This window comes from Diospyros lotus, chromosome 6, assembly GCF_014633365.1.
Source record: "Diospyros lotus cultivar Yz01 chromosome 6, ASM1463336v1, whole genome shotgun sequence".
NCBI lineage: Eukaryota > Viridiplantae > Streptophyta > Magnoliopsida > Ericales > Ebenaceae > Diospyros > Diospyros lotus.
Window position 1 is genome coordinate 38777771 of NC_068343.1, and position 21743 is coordinate 38799513.

At 44.2% G+C, this 21743-nt stretch overlaps 1 protein-coding gene across 1 annotated transcript in view; it reads right to left on the bottom strand.

Annotated features, from left to right (window-relative positions):
- Positions 1 to 21641: 21641 nt before the first annotated feature.
- The window catches only part of LOC127804512 (uncharacterized), a 34039-nt gene continuing 33937 nt past the window's right edge, over positions 21642 to 21743 (bottom strand). The window contains exon 8 of the mRNA XM_052341384.1: positions 21642 to 21699. Coding sequence (XP_052197344.1) covers positions 21642 to 21699 — 58 coding nt within the window. The remainder of the gene's footprint in view (positions 21700 to 21743) is intronic.

Below are 21743 nucleotides of genomic sequence, written 5' to 3' on the forward strand. Positions count from 1 at the left end.
GGCATACATAAACATGATTATACTCATATTTACATGCATTGCACCCTTACTGAGTCTTTATGACTCATGAGGTTTTACCTCATGTGTAGATGATGCAAGTCCGGATACAAGCAGGGATGGCGCCAGGAGGCTGTTGTGGCAACTAGCTGTGTTGCCCGAGTTTTGTATTTTATTACCTCTTGTACGTAGTCATGTAATGTGATGTGTGTATACCCTTGTGAGTAAATGTATACTTGTTGAGAGTTGGTTGTATCTAATTGTTGTAATCATCGTAGAGTGATAAATGATTGTGAAATTGTTCATTATATATATGGCTTGGGTTATTGAAGCCAAGTTCGGATCGAGTAAAGATCAGCGAGGTATGTTCTCATAAATCCCCAATACTCAGCGAAGTGTTTGTATGCTAGCTTGTGCCTGGGTCACCTCTGGCTTGCTATGAGGCGAGCTGAAGAGAGGTGAAGCTCACTCGGGTTTCGGGTCTCAGTCCGCTGTGTCTTCTTGATTGAGTTAGGACCGATTCCTGATTGGAGCGAAGGGAAGGACGAAGCCTAGTTCCCACCTAGGGCGTTTCCTGTTGACACATAGTCCAACCCTTTAGTTGTGGTTTGATAGGTGAGTAATCTGGTCGATTATTTACCAGTGGCACCCATAAGTGGGAGCGGGTCGTTACACCTAGACAAGTACATAGGTGACCAATGTTAGAGAACGTATCATTGGACATGACTCGCCATGAGAATCTATTTTGGTTATATGTTGATGGAATTCTTATACGAGATGGGTGTAACTAATCCTTGGACCTGAGGTTGTCACGGTCATCTCATAAGAAGACTGGTATGCTTTGACATCGTTTCGATGGGCCTAGATAAAGGCTGCACGTGGGCGATCGTTGGGCATATCGTGAGGCTTATGGAGATGGGTGCATAACCAAGATGGGACTCGTCTATCCCTTGATAGAGGATGATGTATCTAAGTTGCCTTCGGTGGATATTCACTTTAAATCCATGGCCATGGTGAAAGAGATCAATAAGGAGTTATTGATTTACTTTCTAATTAAGTGAAGATATTTGGAAGACCGAAGAAAACTCATGTGATCGTTATCAAGCAACACATCGCCATACTTGAGATCACATAAGATATATTGACGAGAGGATTGAATTACACGGTAACCATGCTCGTGAAAGGTTATTTGGGGATTATGAATCCTTCTGAATAATTGGGTAGGCATGATGCCTTGCTAGAGGCCAATCTTGTCTTATGTGTTTGTACCGACACATTGCCAACATATTCGGAAGCCTAATGAGTCATACGCAATAGGCACGGTCCCTGGCTTAAACCAGGAGAGTGGACGTATGGTTAAGTGGGACACTTCGGCAAGAAGTTGTGCCGTTATAGGTTCTCACGGAAAAAGAACAAATAGACGTAATGACGTCGATATGGCGATGGGTCATCATAATGGAAAGAGTTTCCTAAAACGACAATTGATTAAATTAGGAAGGAGTTTCTAATTTAATAATTTTCTATTTGTTGGAGTGGCAAATAGGAAATAAAATATATTTGGGCTTAAGTTAATATTTGAACTAAATTAGATTTGGGCCAAATATTAAATTAAATATTATATTTGGACTAAATTGGATTTGGGCCAAATATTAAAATAAATATTATATTTGGACTAAATTAGATTTGGGCCAAATATTAAATATTATATTTGGACCAAATTAGATTTGGGCCAAATATTAAATAAAATATATTTGGGCTTGAATTAGATTTGGGCCATAATATTTTATTTAACCTATAAAAAGATTGGGCCATTTAATTATATTTCTAGTTGGACTAGAATAAGCCCACTTAAGATTCTAGTTAAATTAAAATTAATGGGCTAGCCCAATCTATTAGGGTTTTAGAAACCCTAGGATATTTCCTTATAAATATCCCTTTATGGGTTGCCCAAAATTAAGGGGTTTTTGGTGTCGTTTTTCAAGAGTTGAAAAACGTATTGTCGCTCACTCTTCTTCGTTTCTTTTGGCATCAATACAAAACGAGGGCGTTCTTTTACCGTCTATACACAAGTCGCGCAAAGGAGAAGGAGCTAGTACTCCTATTCCGCTCTCCTTGCCAACGGACGCGTGCCGCGTATCACGAGTTAGAGGCCGGACGCTTGGACGGCTCAAATCCGCGAACGACTCGATAATCTAAAGGTTAGATTTATTTATTTGATTGTGAATGATTTAATTTCGACATTGATCCAATCGCCGGGATCGGGGTAAGTTCAAAAATTTTGAACTACGCTGTTTGCCCTGTAGCGATCTTGCTTTACTTTCACCTAGGAGAAACTAATTTGATAGTCGCAGGTTGATAGTCAGTTGGATCTGAAGAATGGAATCTCGGTGAGTGAGATTTCAGGTAGTAGAGCATGGCTAGTCTAAAACCTTGATGATAAGTTGTGGAAATCTCGGTTCAAGGAAGAGATCAGGTGCCAAAAAGAAGGTCAGAGTTGCTTGATAGGTTGTAGCAACGAAAAAGGAATGATGAGATACCTAGTCAACAGAATTGGTGACTACGATTCAATGTGTCAAGTGGGCTTGGAAATTTAGAGATCGTGGACTCTAAGTAAACCTAAGGGAAGGTTTGCATGAGGAGTACCGTAGAGGTTAACGTTGTTAGAACTTGATAGATGATCAGAAAGTTGAACGTGGCTAGATGTGCGAAGCCACCGTGAATCTTGGGATTTAGGCTAAGAATTTCGAGCAGTCTAGCAAGTTCGAGGATTTGAAAAATGCTAAGAGCATGCGATGGAGGCACGCCTTAGAGCTGACTTACAATAGGCTGAAGGGTGACCCTAGCTTTATGGTCACCCATGCGAGAACCTTGGCTGTGTGATGGGGTGAAGGAGCTGCGATGACCTGCCCAAAAGTCTGGTAGGCCCAGATCCTTAGCCATGATAAGGTGAGGGAGGTGCGATGACCTAATCAAAACTCCTATAGGCAAGGTGGGTAACCCTAGGTTCATTATTGGAAATGGGTGTGTGTGACCGCTAGCTCTGAATGGGGGTAAGGGAGATGTGAATGCTGCCCGAAGTAGTTGAGGGAGGATGTTTCTATAGTGCCTTGGATTTTGGAATTAAGGTAAGGTTACCTTGAGAAAGCGACTCGTGGGATCGGGTCATGAAAGTTTGGTGTCAACTTAGCTGATGAAGTGGCCAAGTCAAGTCTTGGGCCTTATAAAGGTTTCGAGTTGAAAATTTTGATTGTTTACGATTTGGGACGTGATGATTTGATGTATAAAGTCATTGAGATGATAGTATATACATGTAAGAGGATCAAAAGTCTGGGTACGATCTGTGAGATGGGACATGTGGATAGGTTATGCTTTAGGCAATCGCATGGGACCCAAATCATTATCAACCGAAAGGCAGATCTTTGGAAGATTTATGTAATGGTTTGAGGTGTATAGCTCAAGACCATAGTGAAATTTTGTTAGGAGTTGAAATCAAACCTATGAGATGTCTGATGGTGGTTTCAACACCTATGGGAAGGAATATGGAGTCCTCAGAGGTGAGTGACCCGAGGATCCAAGAGGTTTGGAGTTAAGTCTGGTATAGGAAGTAGTGCCAGAAGTGACGGAGGAAGAGACCAGAGCTTTGTGATAGGATCCCAAACCTGTCTGTGGAAAGATTAAAAGTATGTTAAGATTGGCAAGCTTTTATCAGAGATTCGTGAAGAGAATTTATGGAATAGTTGTATCCATGTTAGGACTCGTGATGAGAGTAAAGTGAGAATGGTCTTTCAGATGCAATGAGAGCTTGCGATAGCTCAAAGGTTTAGGTTATGTGATAATGCAACGTGAATGGTGATCGTATTTGGATCATGTCAAGGCACAAGGTGAACTACCCTATGTATGACTTGGAGCTGGCAGTTGAGGTATGTGCTATTGAGGTTATGGAAGCACTACCAATGTAATGAGATGTTTGAGGTGCTCATTGTAATGCCCCGCTCCCACCTACGGGTGTTACTCACGAATAGCCAACTTATTATTCACACGCTAGGGCAAAGATGAAGAGACAGCTACGTTTCAACGGGAAATGACCTAGGTGGGAACTAGGCTTTGCCCTCTCTTTGCTCCGCTCGAGGGTCCGGGAATTATCAAAACGACCTATTAAAACCCGAAACCTCTCAATCGTCACCCCTTCTCAAGCTCTTTAATGAAGGGCTAAGGGTGATCTCCCAGGATCGAAAGAAAATAAGCTATAACTCTTTAGCTTCAAATAAATTATGGCATAACACCTTAATTACAAGAAAATAATTTTTCTTTTCTTTGCCCCAACCATTAACCCATTTATCTCACTTCCAATTCCTTTGGAAAATATTTGGATTAATATTTCTTTGGAAAAATTTAAATAAATTTTCCTCATAAATCTCCATTGATTTTCCCCTTTAATTATTTCAAAAATTCCATAATTTTCCAACCATTAGGAAATTAATTTTTGAAATACAAACCTCAAGGCATCCTCATCCAATTTCAAAATGTTAGGAAAATACTCCATTATTTAATTTCCCAAAATATAGAAAATTTTCCCACAATTGCCTCAAATTTATATTAATTTAATAATTAATTTAGAGGGTAAATACTCATTTATTTAAATATAAATTATTTCATAATTTCCAAAATAATATCATATATTTAAATAAACAGAAAATAAATTAAAATAAAAAAATAAAGGAAAAAAAAACCCAGCAGCAAGGCGGGGGCTGTGCGGCAGCCAGCCGCGCCCCCCCCCAGCGCGGGCTGCGCGCGCGCGGCCGCACCCGGCCGCGCCCAGGCGCGCCCCCCTGGCCAGCACACTGCCACAACTTCTTTTTTAAAAAAATATATATATTTTTTTAATTTAAATCCCACATTTCCAGAATACTTTCTCATACCAAGGGGCTTCCAAAACATTCAGGTTTGCCCCCTTTCACCCATATTTAGCCTTCATTACACATTAACAAAATAAATACAACATTTAAGCACAAAATACATAAACACTACTACTCTTGCTTTCTTCCTTGCTTCCAACACTTAACCTTGCAAAACTCCCTTTCCATTTGATGATTCTCCACCTACATAGAGGTCAAAGGACCTTATGAGCCAATGCTCAGTAAGGGTGCTATGCAAATGTAAATGAAGTATGAGAAACATAACATGTAATGCAAATGCAATGCACATTAAGGGTAGTTCTCCATGCCCTCATAACCACTTAGGTTAAGGCACCAACCAACCCCTCACTCCCATCACAAGTCCTCCTTATGGCCATAGGTCCACTAGGGCACAAAACATGCAAAGAACTATCACATGCAACTCATACGAACCATGTACAAATGCAAGCAAACCCCACCACTTGGGGCTATCCCTTACCTTGTTTTCTTTGAAGCTTTAATACTTCCACAAGCCAAGAATCTCTCTTAGACTTTGAAGCTTCAACACTTCCACAAGCTAAGAATCTCTCTTAGACTTTAATCACCCTTAAAGAAAAATAATAAAGGAATTTTTAATCCTTATACATATGCATTCAAACTATTTCAAGAGAGGGAACTAGGTTTACCTTGCTAGCCTTTCTCTTCCTTCTCTTAGTCTTGCTTGCCTTCTTGCTTCTTTCACTTCACATGTGGGGAAAACCTTGAATCAATTTCCCCATTCCCTATTTATAGAACTTTCTTCTCAATCCATGTCAAATCTCAAGATTTCATCCTAGCCATAGATTTCTTCTTATTTCAAGAGACTTAATCTCCACCTTTAAACACTAGCACAATCCTTGAGCTTCTCCCAATTTAAATCCTAGCCATTGATTTTAGGAGAACACTTGTCTAGACTCAAAGAAAACACAAATCCAAGAGACTTTGTCTTCTTAAATCTCATCCATTGATCTTTTCTTTGGAGACTAAATCTCCTCCCTTGGATCAATCCCTAATTTCCATAATTCTCCCATTTTCCAAATAATTAAATAATGATTATTTTCAAGATTGACTAATTTCCCAATTTTCCATTTAATTTAAATCCATAACTTTTCAAGCAATTAATGGTGACTAAAATAATTTCTTTTTGATTTAAATTTAAAGGCTCTTGAAAGACATAATCCATTTACTTTAACATTTAATTAAATCCACGATTTTCCCACATAAATGCTTGACTATTTTCTTTTTAATATGGATTTTCTTTTAATTCCCTCCATCATGGCTCTCATTAATGCTTGAGAGACTAATTTCTTTTTCCTTTTTGCATTTATTTAAATATCACTCTTGATTCATAAGATCATGCCATGTGTCACCAAATTCTCTTAATTAAATAAATCCTTGTTCTCCAAATTTAATTAAATCTCATTCCATAAGATTTTGCCAAGTGTCACAACAAGACACTAACCTTGGCTTCCAAGTTTAATCTCATCTCTCCATGTGGCATTACCACATTAATTCACCAACTTAGGGAAAAATATAATTATTCTCCTCAAATAATTTAATATCCACTATTTCCCTATATTCCATAATTAAATTCCTTTATGGAATTAAATTCTAAAATTCCCAAATATTCTTGGTGAATTTATTAATCCCATATATCTCCACATAAATACCAAATTGGGATTTTTATTCACTTACACACCTAATCCCACATAGGAATTATTATTTTTTTTAATTTATCAAAATACCCTTTATTGGACTTTGCTATCCAAATTATCAAAATACCCTTCTCATGGGCATTCTCAATCTCAAGGATCCATCTCCTTCTCAAGGGCATTTTTGGAAGTTTACTCACTTCCTTTCCTATTCTCTTAACACCGGTTACACCGGGTGTTACATTCCACCCTCCTTAAAAGAATTTCGTCCTCGAAATTCACCTTACCATAATCTCCTGCCCAAGATAATCGCATTCTCAGGCTACATGGCAAATTCTCGTGCTCGAGAACCTCATAGCCTATTCATTTCTCACATTTACCTTGGGTTACACCTACCTCAAGGCTTCGCTTTAGGCTTTTGATCCTCCTACTCTCGAGGACATTCACCAATTGAATACCGCTTTGGCCTCCCGCCAAACCGCACCTTTGGTCGCTGGTCTCGCTTATTGCAATGCTGTCCATCCACAAATGGATTTTTCTCTGCCACGTAGCATCACTTTGCTGTCCACTTCCCATTTTCCATCAATTAAACAACTCTCACTAACATTGCTTAACTGATTAGTCTACCATGGTTTTACGCCGATCACACACGGCAATGTTTTGCACTGCCAATCACACATGGCCACGATTTTACGCTGGTCAACCAGCAACGTTTTAGCATTGATCATCGACCGCAATGTCTCTTTTAGTGCCCACAAGACACTCTGACACCTATTCACCATGACATACCACCATTGATCACACGCATGCATAGCTTAAGTTGATCCTCATGGCAGCCTCTCATTACCGATTAACTTATCGTGCTAGCACTACATGGAAAGCACCCATTTGGCTTACCTAGCCAACTTCGACCATTTAATACCTGGTCTTTTACCTTGACCAGCTGACCCTCATTCATCTAGACGATTACGCAAAATCGATATACCTAACACCATGCAAGGTAATTACACATTTCAACCATACGTGTATTACCCGAGTCCAACTCGAGCTTGACGATGCACGCACCATTACAATCTCACCTCGAGCTTAACCATGCTCGGGCCACATCCTTCTCCTCAACCAGGAGTTCTTCGCATTAAGCACACAACTATACTTACTAGCCGATATCACATGCTAGTAGGGTCTCATACCCATACCAGGGAACTCTTCACTGAGCAACCCCTCTTCAATTCTTCACCCCATTTCAACTTTTACAATCATGTTCCCATGCTAGGCCTTACCTTGGCTATTTACCCTACCACGAGTCCAGGATCCTACCATTGCGCTTAAGGTCGTGGAACCTTTAATCAGCCCTCGTCATCACCCATGGTGCGTGGCACAAGTGATTGGCTTATTACCATCTGCACAATCACTTATGCATCGCACTTGTAGGATGACTCGTGCCTTTGGTTCATACCACAACAAGCCATCATGGTTACACCCCCACTCTTGTAGCGGTCTTCTGGCCAAATTTTCTCGCCCAGCTTCACTTTCATTGGGACCTTTTAAATCTCACCATTTCTCAACAAAGCCTCTTAATCTTGAGGCACGAACTTTCAGCCATCCTACATCAGGTTCATTCTCAACCCGCAATAGACACCTGATTTAAACCATGCATAATGGTTCCTCTTGTCCTCCTTGGCAAGGACAACACCATCATAGCAACGAATTTCTCCCCCACGATCGTTGCATCTCAAAATTCACCGATACCAGCCTTCATGGCCATTCACACTCGGCTTCAAGGTCTTACCATACACAATGGTTACCTTTGACCTTCCTGATAACTTCTTTTCCCTAACCGCGACGATGACACCACCATGCCATCTCAAAAGACTTGTTGTTCTTTGAATCTCATTGGTCACCACAACCAGCACGACCCCACTCTTAGGTCGCCTTCCTCATATCACTTTTTATACTTATAGCCGCTAGCTAAATCCCTGAGAGACCCTGGCTTTTCCCGAATTTCATATAGCTTTTGCTACAACCAGCTCACACCACTCGGTGAGCGACCACCTTGGCTTAAACGCCACCATAGCTTCACTAGCCAATTTCCTTTCACAATCATTAACCTTAGACACGAGGTTAATTCCTCCTCATTTGCCCACACTCCAAGGCATCCCTCTGGCTGTTTCACTCACAGCCATTAGGTGATTTCATCACCCTAACACCATTCCTATAAATCAATCTCGTCCCATAAGCTCTTCCTTCGAGCTCTCGCCACTCTTTGGCGACATCTTAACTTCACCCTCAACTTTCGACTAACCAACTAGATTAGCATTTGCCGGATCGCCAGCTTGCAACCAACACAACCTTCTTCCAGGCACTACACTTGCAATTATCGACTACCACTTCAATATAAACTACACCCATTGGAAATCACCCCTGCTACTCCTGTGGAATTCACGCTTCCACTTGATACTGTAGGACTCACCTTCCTACTCAGGCACTCACCATTTCGTTGGCTTTTTCCTGGGTGATCTCTCCCGATAAAATTGTAGTGCCTTAGGGAGTTCATCCCACACTGTTGCCTCATGCTCAACTTCTCTTGGGAGAAGCTCTCAAGTTCTACCCTGATCAAATTTCGACTACCATTGATAGCTCTCACTCCGAAGCCACATTCCCTTAAGCGGCACAATTCTGCCCTGACCAACCATCTTTTACCACCTTGGGTCTCTTTCTCAAAATTCACCTGGTCTAACCACCAGGACTCGCCGAACCTTTATATTAAAGGCATACACGACACCCAACTGTTAGTGTAGGTTGTTAGTGTAGGTGCTCTAGACCCAATCAGATTGGGCATGTTGTACACTGACAATTGTAATCATGTTATTATTTGAATAAGGAGTTATTCAAATTCACAAGAAGTCATTCTATTAGTTTCTTGTTATTATTGTAATAACCGAATGAAACTAGATAGAAGTCCATATGATGTATACTGTGAATAATCTATAAAGATGTGAGATGATGCATCACAGTTTCTAGACATCATTAAACGTCCCAAGTCGTAGCAATGTCAAGAATGGACATTGACAATTGCGGTAAGACTTGTATGTGCTATGTTTTTGCTATGTGATAGCAATGGGGGTCTCACACGCATAGGCATGAGGATGCCTAGACAAGTACATAGGTGACCAATGTTGGAGAACGTATCACTGGACATGACTCTCCATGAGAATCCATTTTGGTTATATGTTGATGGAATTCTCATACGAGATGGGTGTAATTAATCCTTGGACCTGAGGTTGTCACTGTCATCTCATAAGAAGACCGATATGCTTTGACATCGTTTCGATGAGCCTAAATAAAGGCTGCACGTGGGCGATCGTTGGGCATATTGTGAGGCTTATGGAGATGGGTGCATAACCAAGATGGGACTCGTCTATCCCTTGATAGAGGATGATGTATCTAAGGCGCCTTCGGTGGATATTCACTTTAAATCCATGGCCATGGTGAAAGAGATCAATAAGGAGTTATTGATTCACTTTCTATTAAGTGAAGATATCCGGATAACCGAAGAAAGATTTATGTGATCATAATCAAGCAACACATTGCCAACTTGAGATCACATAGGATACATTGACGAGAGGATCGAATTACACGGTAACCATGCTCGTGAAAGGTTATTTGCGGATTATGAATCCTTCTGAATAATTGGGTAGGCATGATGCCTTGCTAGAGGCCAATCTTGTCTTATGTGTTCGTACTGACACATTGCCAACATATTCGGAAGCCTAATGAGTCATACGCAATAGGCACGGTCCCTGGCTTAAACCAGGAGAGTGGACGTATGGTTAAGTGGGACACTTCGGCAAGAAGTTGTGCCGTCGTAGGTTCTCACGGAAAAAGAACAAATAGACGTAAATGACGTCGATATGACGAGGAGTCGTTATAATAGAAAGAGTTTCCTAAAATGGCAATTGATTAAATTAGGAAGGAGTTTCTAATTTAATGATTTTCTATTTGTTGGAGTGGCAAATAGGAAATAAAATATTTTTGGGCTTAAGTTAATATTTGGACTAAATTAGATTTGGGCCAAATATTAAATTAAATATTATATTTGGACTAAATTGGATTTGGGCCAAATATTAAAATAAATATTATATTTGGACTAAATTAGATTTGGGCCAAATATTAAATATTATATTTGGACCAAATTAGATTTGGGCTAAATATTAAATAAAATATATTTGGGCTTGAATTAGATTTGGGTCATAATATTTTATTTAACCTATAAAAGGATTGGGCCATTTAATTATATTTCTAGTTGGACTAGAATAAGCCCACTTAAGATTCTAATTAAATTAGAATTAATGGACTAGCCCAATCCATTAGGGTTTTGGAAACCCTAGGATATTTCACTATAAATATCCTTTTATAGGTTGCCCATTATTATAGTGATTTTTGGTGTCGTTTTTCAAGAGTTGAAAAACGTGTTGCCGTTCACTCTTCCCGTTTCTTTTGGCATCGATTTGAAACGTGGGTGTTCTTTTACCGTCCATACACAAGCCGCGCAAAGGAGAAGGAGCTAGCACTCCTATTCCGCTCTCCTTGCCAACGGACGCGTGCCGCGTATCACGAGTTAGAGGTCGGACGCTTGGACGGCTCGAATCCACGAACGACTTGATAATCTAAAGGTTAGATTTATTTATTTGTTTGTGAATGATTTAATTTCGACGTTGATCCAATCGTCGAGATCGGGGTAAGTTCAAAATTTTGAACTACGCTGTTTACCCCGTAGCGATCTTGCTTTACTTTCACCAACAAGGCTTTACTTCACAGTCCTCGAGCCTCACGCTCCATCATTGCCATCAGGTGCTACCACCTGGCAACTTATCCTGTGTCCCCTACTGGAAACCCATCCAGTGCTACATGAGGATACTTCCTCATTTCGCATCGACACACCCAGGACTAACACCAGACTGTGCATTCGCGAGCCTTCGCGAATTTCGAACCGTGCCTTAGCCACGCGTTCGGCCTGCCACAACTCACTTCACTGGATTAAAGATCCCTTTATTCGAAGCCTTCACACGCTTCAATTTCCCCATCTGATGGTTGGCTTCCATTTCGTAAGTCTCGCCCTCCACGGCACTTACGTATCATTCTCGAGCCATTTACCGACTCCACCAATCGATCCTTCTTCTTGCATCACCACAAGGTCTCACAGGGTTCATCATCTCGATTTACCTGATCAACTTCGATCAAATTAACCACCACCGCGTTAGCATCCTTTAACAAGGAGCATCACCACACATCTTGTTATCACACCACAAGATATCACCCCCCCTCAATTCACAAACCTTCTTGCTGCTTTGACACCAAAAGCACTACCACCATACTTCAACCCTTACGGAATTTTAGGTCTGGCCCAGGTATAACCTATGGCATACCTCAAGTCTTCGACGTCTAATCATCTCCACCGTAGACAGGTTACTCTACATAGAGGGTTGTAGTCCCTTCCGTGAACTAACCGTCTATATCCAGTGGTCCTTAGAATTAGACCCGTCAACAATAGGCATCAACCGTAGCGTTATTCCCACGTTAGACCCGTTTTTTTTCCCCAGGTTTATTTCTCAAACACCTCATAGATCTTTAGTCCCTGACCATCTGTATAGTCACTATGTTGCCCTGTGCTTTAGGCGAGCCAACACCTTGTCACCATCATCGTGTCACTCCCATACACTGGCCCAACACTGGTTCCCCATCGTGTTGCCCTGTGCTTCAGAGAGTCAACACCTAACCATTATCACTGTGTTGCTCCCTTACACTGGCCCAACAACAGCTTCCAACAGCATGACTCAGGTCCCACTCTGATCTATTCGCACCCCGTAGTGTGACTTTTAGCTTTCCAGTCACACCTCTAATATCGAACACGGCATGACTACTACACCACGCTCGCAGCCATTTTCCTAACTAGGCGTCCTACTCGACAGCAATCTATCGGATTCCCTAACGTGCTCCGCGATTCCTCCTTAGGACTACTCTAAATGTCGTATCCTTTATAGGAGATTTCGGTCTCACCTGACCAAATTTCTTAGGGCGCTGCTCTAGATCTTCGACATTTGACCGTCACTTGCAGTTCACTAAATTGCTTAGGCTTATGGGCCACTTGCCCTCAACGCGAGCCAACTCATTAGTCCTCTGCCACACGGTCCATAGTATCAGATCCGTCACACCGAGCCTTGCACCCATAGCATCAAAGCTATTTAAAGCCTCCCGAGCTACGATGGTTCCGCCACCACCTTACCCGAGCCATCTCACTTGGTTATCCTTGCCTTGATAACCTCAAGCTCGTACCATGAGCCCCACTCCTCAGGACTCTACATCTCTTATCGCTTAAGAGACTCTCATACCACTTCGCATCTTGAGGCCTCATGATCTTACCCCATAAGATCATATCTCACGGCTCTCATTCACATTTGGAAGCTCCAACTTTCCATGACAATGGATCCAAACCCATCATGATTCATTTCACCACCTAGCTCATCCCAAAATCTTGGTTATCAACTATCTCAATCCACAACCGACACGTTGAGCCTACCTCAAGCTCTATCGTCCATATCCATGGAGTGCCTTCCATTACCCTCAAGTAAATTGAGACCTCTCATCTCTCCTTGCACACTCACGTATGCATTCAGTCACTGCGCCCAGCCTGGCCTTCCTGCACACCTCGATCGGGCTTCCTTGACTTGGAACTAAAATTCCTGGGCTTCCACATCGCTTACCATGCCCCTGCCCACTTGGCATCCAAGTTGGCATTTCTTGCGCGCGCATAGCCCACGGATGTCCGATTGCCACAAACTCATCGCCCTCGGATCACACACCGTTCATACCCTTCATTGGGTGACCTCCGCATCTCCCATCAAGGGTCTCGTGATCTTAGGCGTCATCTCAACCCCAGGCATCACAATGAGGGTCTATTCACCTCTCATCTCCCAACCTTAGGCGTCCCACCTGACCCCAAGCGTCATAATGAGTGTTTTGATTGGCCCCTCATCCATCAATCACATGAACGGTCCTTTGGCCCCTTTTACAACTAGGACTTCTAACCCCATGGCTTTTACACGCCTTTCAATGCACGCCCAACTCCTTAATCCCAAATCTGGATTCCAGCTCAACTCACTTGGGATTTCCCATCTCATGCAAACACTCGTTGGGTCCACTTGCCACACGCCTATCATTTCCAATTGTTGTTGCCAAAATACAACAATCTATTTTTAATTGAGGAGAGACGCAAGAGTCTTGGGAGTCGTATCTTTGCTGATGAAAATCTGGACAAGCAATTGGATCTGATAAAGATCCAGATCTGATAGTCTGATAGGGCTGATGATCTGGTGGCCCAAAATGATCTGGTGACCTAAAATGATCAGGTGACCCAAAATGATCAGGTGACCTATGACCGAGTGGCCTTGGTGATCGAGTGACCTGAGGGTGACGACTGGCCTTGGTGACCGAGTGACTTGAGGGTGACGAGTGGCCTTGGTGACCGAGTGACCTGAGGGTGACGAGTGGCCTTGGTGACCGAATGACCTAGGGATGACGAGTGGCCTTGGCAACCGAGTGACCTGAGGGTGACGAGTGGCCTTGGCGACCGAGTGATCTGAGGGTGACGAGTGGCCTTGGCGACCGAGTGACCTGAGGATGACGAGTGGCCTTGGCGATCGAGTGATCTGAGGGTGACGAGTGGCCTTGGCGACCGAGTGACCTGAGGGTGACGAGTGACCTTGGTGATGAGTGGCCTACAAAACGAGAGCACCGTTAGGACGCGAGTGGGGGTCCCCGCGCAAACCCTCCGATGCTTGAGTCAGATCTCGAGAGAAAATGAGAAAAGTGTGCTTCAATAACTCCAAATTGCGTACCTCCTGATGAAGGTGGGTTTTGTATTTATAGTGAAGGAGAGAGAGAGGAGTGGCGATTTTCTCGGCATAAATCTCGCGGCCCATTACGGAAATATCGCAATGCTCATCTTCTGGCACGAAGAGAGGGAATTCGGCTGGATCGGCTATCTTGAAGGGTCACTCGGTCATGCCGAGTGACCACAACTCGGTGAAGCCGAGTTCAGGGAGGGATCACTCGGTACGACCGAGTGACCCTCTCCACTCGGTTGGGCCGAGTGGTTGGGAAAACCACTCGGCAATCGAGTGGTCACGGCCACTCGGCCTAGCCGAGTGGTCTCAGCCACTCGGTTGTGCCGAGTGGCTTTAGCCACTCGGCTCAGTCGAGTGGTTTCATCCACTCGGTTGTGCCGAGTGGGCTCCCACCCGGCACGGCCGAGCGGGTCTTCCTTGGCCTTTGACTTGGATTTGTCTTGTATTGGGGCCCGTATTCGATCACAGATCCATTTCGCCCTCCCGGGCATATCAATTGCTCCCTGCTTTTTTAGTTGAGGAGTCGGGTAAAAGAGCATATGATCCTGGAAAAATGGGCGTTGCTTTTACCGCATTTTGTGTATCTCTCGGGAGATCATTTTTGCGCATTTGCTCTTCATTTTCTGTATTTGCTCCACAGCTTTCGACTTTTTGCCTTTCAAACCTCTATAAATAGGGCTTCAAGTCTTCATTTAATTTTCACAAGGATCAGCTGAGGTGCTTCAAAACTAAAATTCTCTCAGGTCTCAGCGCGTTTCTGGGCCACATCTCATTTTCATCATTCGAAGGGTGCGATTGGGAGGCCACTCGGTCATGACCGAGTGGCCGTGCGTGCGACTGGAGGCCACTCGGTCATGACCGAGTGGCTATGGCGAGTGACGAGTGGCCACTCGGTCATGACCGAGTGGCCTTGTTCTCGACGGAGGCCATTCGGTCATGACCGAGTGGCCCCTCACTGGGTTGTGGTCGAGTGGCTCCGGCCTTCCCTCGACCTTTTATGCCTTTAGTCACTTGATTTCCTTCAATTGTTTCTTTCTTTTTCCTTGTACTGATGTTCTTTGTCTTTTGTGCAGGTGTTTTGCTCCATGTGACCTTCCATCTTTCCTGTTGTAACAAGGTAACGGTCTCGTATTTCTTTAACATGTCGAGGAGAAGACCGGCATCACCCCCCGGCCCCGCGCGCATTCCTACAACTTCGAGTTCCAGGCTTCGATACGGGGCCTACGAGCAAGTTTATGACGCCACGCCTTCTGGATTTATGGTGAGGTACCCCCGTCTTGATGAGGCGGACCCCTCTTGGGTAGACGAGGGCTCCCTTGGTCTTCACTTTGCTTCATTTGAGGTGGGACTCCATTTTCCTCTTCCGCCCTTTTCAAGGGCGTGGTTGCGTCACTACAAGATTGTTCCCGCTCAACTTCATCCTAATGGTTGGGCTCAGATGGTCTGCTTTTCTATACTTTGTCGACTGAGGGACGTCGTCCCCTCCTTGAGACTTTTCAGTTGTTTCTATCGACTGCGAAAAGCCAGCAAGGATCGTGCTCTTTACACGTTCCAGAAGGTGTCGGGCTTAGAGCTGTTCGTTGCTCTTCCAAACAAGATTAATCGATTTGAAGAACGGTGGTTAGTGATAGAACCTCCACCTAATTGGGATGCTCCTTTATTTTGGAATCATCAAGACGCCAGCCAAGGGTTCCCTCCCTGCAAAGAAGTTCGGGGCGTGTATCGTCACCTAGTAGAAATGTTAACGGCACAAGGCCCCGTTAACTTGATGAGCCTCTTGACGGTGGAGAATTTTAGAATCGTGGGCTGGGGGGTCGTGACGCCAACTGCTCCTCCTCAGTCTTCTACACTATCTAACCAGGAAATGGAAGGAGTCGAGGAGGAGGAGATGGAAATGCCTGAATCGTCTTCGCATCCTCCTTTTGATCCTCAGGAGGAAAACACTCCTGGGGGTAGAATATCTTTTGACATTGCCTTCCTTTTTTCTTTTCCCATTATTACTTTTTTCCGTATTAACTACTTTGTATTGATTTTCGCAGAAATGGCTGGGTTGAATAGGCTGATGGAGTTACGTAGACGCCAGCGTGAGGAGGAGGCACGTGTTGTAACAACAGCTGGGACTTCTACACATGGTGCCGAGGGATCTACAAGCTCTCGCCCTCCTCGGTCACGTAGGCCTGCCGGTGTTTCTCCCATTGGAGTAGAAAGGCGATGTCGTCCCAGAAGTGACCAATCGAGTGTCGAAGCTCCTTCTCACACAGAAAGTCCATCTCTTCCTCTTCCTCATGAAGAGGCCGTCAACCCTCCATCTCCTACTCCCAATTCGCAAGGGGGGCAAACCTCCTCCTCTCGGTTTGCTGGCGATATGGCTCGGGTGGAAGAAGAATGTCGCCACCCTGTAGTTCCTAACAGGAAAGATCGTCACCGTCTTGGGGGGGAGAAAGCATTGAGACCACCTCCTGTACTTCCTCTTCCGGGCGAGGTGAAGCACACTGTGATTCTCGGGGATGGTACAAAGCTTACTGGTCGAGACTATGAAGTTTCCCCCAGGGTATTGGAAACAGACTCTGTCACTGAACCAAGGATTGGCGCTCACCTCATTTACTCCACCATTCTCCCTCGAGATGAACGACGACTTATCGGTGGCAATTATGCCCAGACTAGGGATGAAGTGGAGCAACTTCTGGTGCAAGGGGTTCAAGGGATAGTTGCCTCTAATGCTAGGGACAGGGCCTATCGTGAACAAGTAGAGGCCCAAATGTCAGACTGGAGGAAGCGCCAATTTTCTTGGAATGAGGAGCGTCAAGAGTTAAAGGGTCGTGCTCGTCGGGCAGAGCTCGGGAAGAAGAATGCAGAGGCAGAGATTGGGCGCATGGAGGATCGACTGTCCGAGGCTTCTGTTGGTACCTCGGGTCTTCATGGGGAAATTTCAGACTTACGCTCTCAGCTAGAAGCTGAAGAGCGCAAGAGTGTTGGTTTGATGGCGCAACATGAGGCACTTTTGCAGGAACATTCTCTACGCTTGTCAGAGTTGAAGATAAGTCGGAAGGATGCTCGGGATATTCGGGCTGAAGCAGTGAAAGAATATCGTCTCTCAATCGACTGTCAAGATAGGAAAGGAAAATATGCTTCAGGTTTTTTGAAATATGGGTTTTATCTGGCACGCGCCCATTTGGAATCTCAACGTCTGGGAGAGACTTTTCCTGAACTTTTCCTTACTCCAGAGGTTGAGGAGTCTCATCAAGTAGATTGGCGCCAGTATGAACCGAATGAGCCCATGAGTCCTTCTTCTTATTTGGATTCTTACTTGGTGGATGATTTGGAGAATTTGGCGGGCCCTTGGAACCCATTTCTTTTCAAAGAAGGCATGGTGGTCTACCTCGGAGCCATTGGAGAAGATCCTAGTGCGGCCGTTGAAGATATCCCTCAAGCGGTTGAGGTTGAAGAAGGGGAATTCCCCGCGGATCCTCCTGGGATTCCTGTTGCATCGTTGGGATCTTCTAAGCGTTCCTCTCGCAAGTCTCGCTCCCGCGAGTAGACCTTCACTGTGGTTTGATTTCAGCTGTTGTCGGGCGAATGTGCTCTTCTCGTTGTAGTTTGTTTGTTGGTTTTATCAATGAATGTTTTTTTTTTTGTCCTGCCCAATGTGTTTCGCTATTTACTGCTTGATTCATCCTTTTATTGTTGTCTTTAGTGATGCAAGGCCAACACTTTTCTTTCGCTACCGGATCATGCACGATGTGGCGAGCTTGAGCGTATTTTCCTTGTTACCGGGGTAACGGGCTCGATCGCAGTTTTACCTCGTTGTCGGGCCATAGGCGGGACAACGGGCTCGATCTTAGTTTTACCTCGTTGCCGGGCCATAGGCGGGACAACGGGCTCGATCGTAGTTTTACCTCGTTGCCGGGCCATAGGTGGGACAACGGGCTCGATCGTAGTTTTACCTCGTTGTGGGGCCATAGAAGGGACAACGGGCTCGATCGTAGTTTTACCTCGTTGCCGGGCCATAGGCGGGACAACGGGCTCGATCGTAGTTTTACCTCGTTGCCGGGGCCATAGGCGGGACAACGGGCTCGATCGTAGTTTTGCCTCGTTGTCGGGCCATAGGCGAGACAACGGGCTCGAACATAGTTTTGCCTCGTTGTCGGGCCATAGGCGGGACAACGGGCTTGATCGTAGTTTTCCCTCGTTGCCGGGCCATAGGCGGGACAACGGGCTCGATCGTAATTTTACCTCGTTGCCGGGCCATAGGAGGGACAACGGGCTCGATCGTAGTTTTACCTCGTTGCCGGGCCATAGGCGGGATAACGGGCTCGATCGTAGTTTTACCTCGTTGCCGGGCCATAGGCAGGACAACGGGCTCGATCTTTTCTTTTTCGAAAATAAAATGACAAACCATGCGCACACAAGCATTTTTACGTGGTTCAGCCAAATGCGCCTACGTCCACGGTCCCATTTAGGACTTATGTTATTGCAGATATTTTCTCAGATACATTGTTCATATACAACTTCAGATAGTTCAAATTCCATGTTTTGCCCATAGTGTTTCCTGAAAGAGTCGGTAAAATGCAAGTGTTGGGGCCAAGCAGTTTTAGAATGCGGTACAGCCCTTCCCAATTTGCTCGTAACTTTCCATCATCCCTTAGCGTGTTGGTTACAACAGATCTTCGAAGTACTAAATCTCCTTCTTTCATGGGTCTGTTCTTTACCCGAGAATTGAAATAACTGGCTACTCTTCTTTGATATGCAGCTATCTTCATGGCAGTGTTATCCCTCTGCTCTTCAATCATATCCAAATTTTCTCGCAACGCTTCAGAATTCCTTGCGCCATCCTCTTCCTCATATGCCATCAGTCTTGGGGACTTAGCTGAAATTTCAATGGGAATTAAAGCCTCTGTTCCATATACCAGATTGAATGGAGTTTCTCCCGTAGCTACCCGACTAGTTGTTCGATAAGCCCATAAAATGGTGGGCAGCTCGTCGGCCCATGTGCCTCTGGCTCCTTCAAGTCGGGTTTTTAGGCCATGTAATATGGTTCGGTTACTGACCTCAGCTTGCCCATTAGCTTGGGGATACGCTACTGAAGCGAATCTTAGTTGAATTCCTAGGTCATTACAGAATTTTCTAAAGGAGTCATAGTCAAATTGCTTTCCGTGATCCGTGACGATAATTCTTGGTATCCCAAACCGGCACACAATGTCTTTCCATACCATTGCCTCCACTTTTCATGCCGTAATAGTAGCCAATGCCTCAGCTTCAATCCATTTGGTGAAATAGTCAGTGGCCACTATTAAAAATTTTCTTAGCCCGGGCGCTTGAGGAAAAGGTCCCAGAATATCCAAACCCCACTGAGTGAATGGTATAGGCTGGAACGCAAGTTGCAACTGAGATATTGGGGCAGATTGGACTAGAGCGTGTCGTTGACATTTGTCACATGATTTGACTTTCTTTAACGCGTCGGACCTTAATGTGGGCCAAAAGAAACCGGCTCTCAAGATTTTGGTTGCTCGGGCTCTTGCTCCCAAGTGCTCTCCACATATTCCACTATGAGCTTTTGCCAAGACATATTCGGCCTCTTGAGGGCCTAAACATTTGAGAAGAGGTGTAGTGTAAGCTCGCTTATATAATATCCTGTCTATGATGGTAAACCTTGAAGCCCGCATCTTAAGTCTTCTTGCTTCTTGTGGATCATCTGGTAATTCATTATTAGTGAGATAATGATAAAAGGACGATCTCCAATCCACTCCTGTCTTCACACACGATGTCTCTTTTTCTTCAATGCTTGGCTGATGAAGCATTTCAACAAATACTGCTCTTCCGGTTGTTTCTTTAGTGGACGCGAGTTTAGATAAAGCATCAGCATGTCCATTGAGTGATCTGTTTATTTGTGTTAACTGAAAACTCTGAAATGTCTATGCTAGGTCTTTCACTTTACACAAGTATCGGGCCATTATCTGCTCTCTGGTCTCATATTGTCCCTGAAACTGCTGCACAATCAACTGAGAATCACTATGAGCAACCAATCATGCTACTTCCAATTTTCTTGCTATCCTCATTCTAGCGATTAATGCTTCATATTCAGCTACGTTGTTGGTACTCGGAAAAGCAAACCGTAGGGAATACTCAAACGTTTCTCCCTCGGGGGATACGAGTACTATCCCAGCGCCACTCCCTTGTGAACCAGATGCCCCATCAACAAACAACAACCATTCTTTCTGCCTATTTTCTGTTGCCTTACCGGAATGTGTGCATTCCACAATAAAGTCAGCCAGCGCTTGTCCTTTTATAGCTTGTCGAGGTTGATACTGGATATCATATTCACTTAACTCGATGGACTATTTGGTAAGGCGACCGAAACATTCGGGCTTTTGTAAAATACTTCGCAAGGGCTGATCTGTAAGTATGATGATCGAATGAGCTTGGAAGTATGGCCTCAACTTTCTGGATGCATTTACCAGTGCGAATGCCATTTTTCTACCACTGGATAACGTGTCTCGGGGCCCTGCAATACCTCATTGACATAATATATTGGTCGATCCACCTGTCCTTCTTTCCTGATTAATACTGCACTTATGGCTTCATCACTTATCCCCAAGTATAAGTACAATGTCTCTCCAGTTTCTGGTCGTGTTAATAGGGGAACTTCTTTCAAATACTCCTTTAACGCTTCAAATGACTTTTGGCATTGTTCTGTCCATTCAAACTTTTTTCCCGCTCTTAATGTTCGTAAGAAGGGTAACTCTCTTTCGGCTGACTTGGAGAGAAAACGTCCAAGAGCTGCCATTTGCCCCGTCAATCGCTGGACTTCCTTAGTTGATGCTGGTGGTTCCATGTCCAATATTGCCTATATTTTCTTAGGGTTTGCTTCGATTCCTCTTTGCGTGATCATGTATCCCAAGAATTTTCCAGACTGTACGCCAAAGGCACACTTTGTTGGATTCAACCGCATCTTGTATTGTCTAAAGACTCCCAACACTTGCGCTAGTTTTTCTACATGGGATTCGTCCTTTCGAATTTTCACAATCATGTCGTCAACATATGCTTCCATTGTGTCGCCCAGCAGTTTTTTAAAGACTTTGTTCACCATGCGTTGATAAGTGGCTCCGGCGTTCTTGAGTCCAAAAGGCATGACTTGGTTGCAATATGTCCCCTTTTCAGTGATGAATGACATCTTCTCCTGGTCCGGGGGGTACATCATTATTTGGTGGTACCCTGAGAAAGCATCCAGAAAGCTCAGGAACTGGTATCCAGACGTT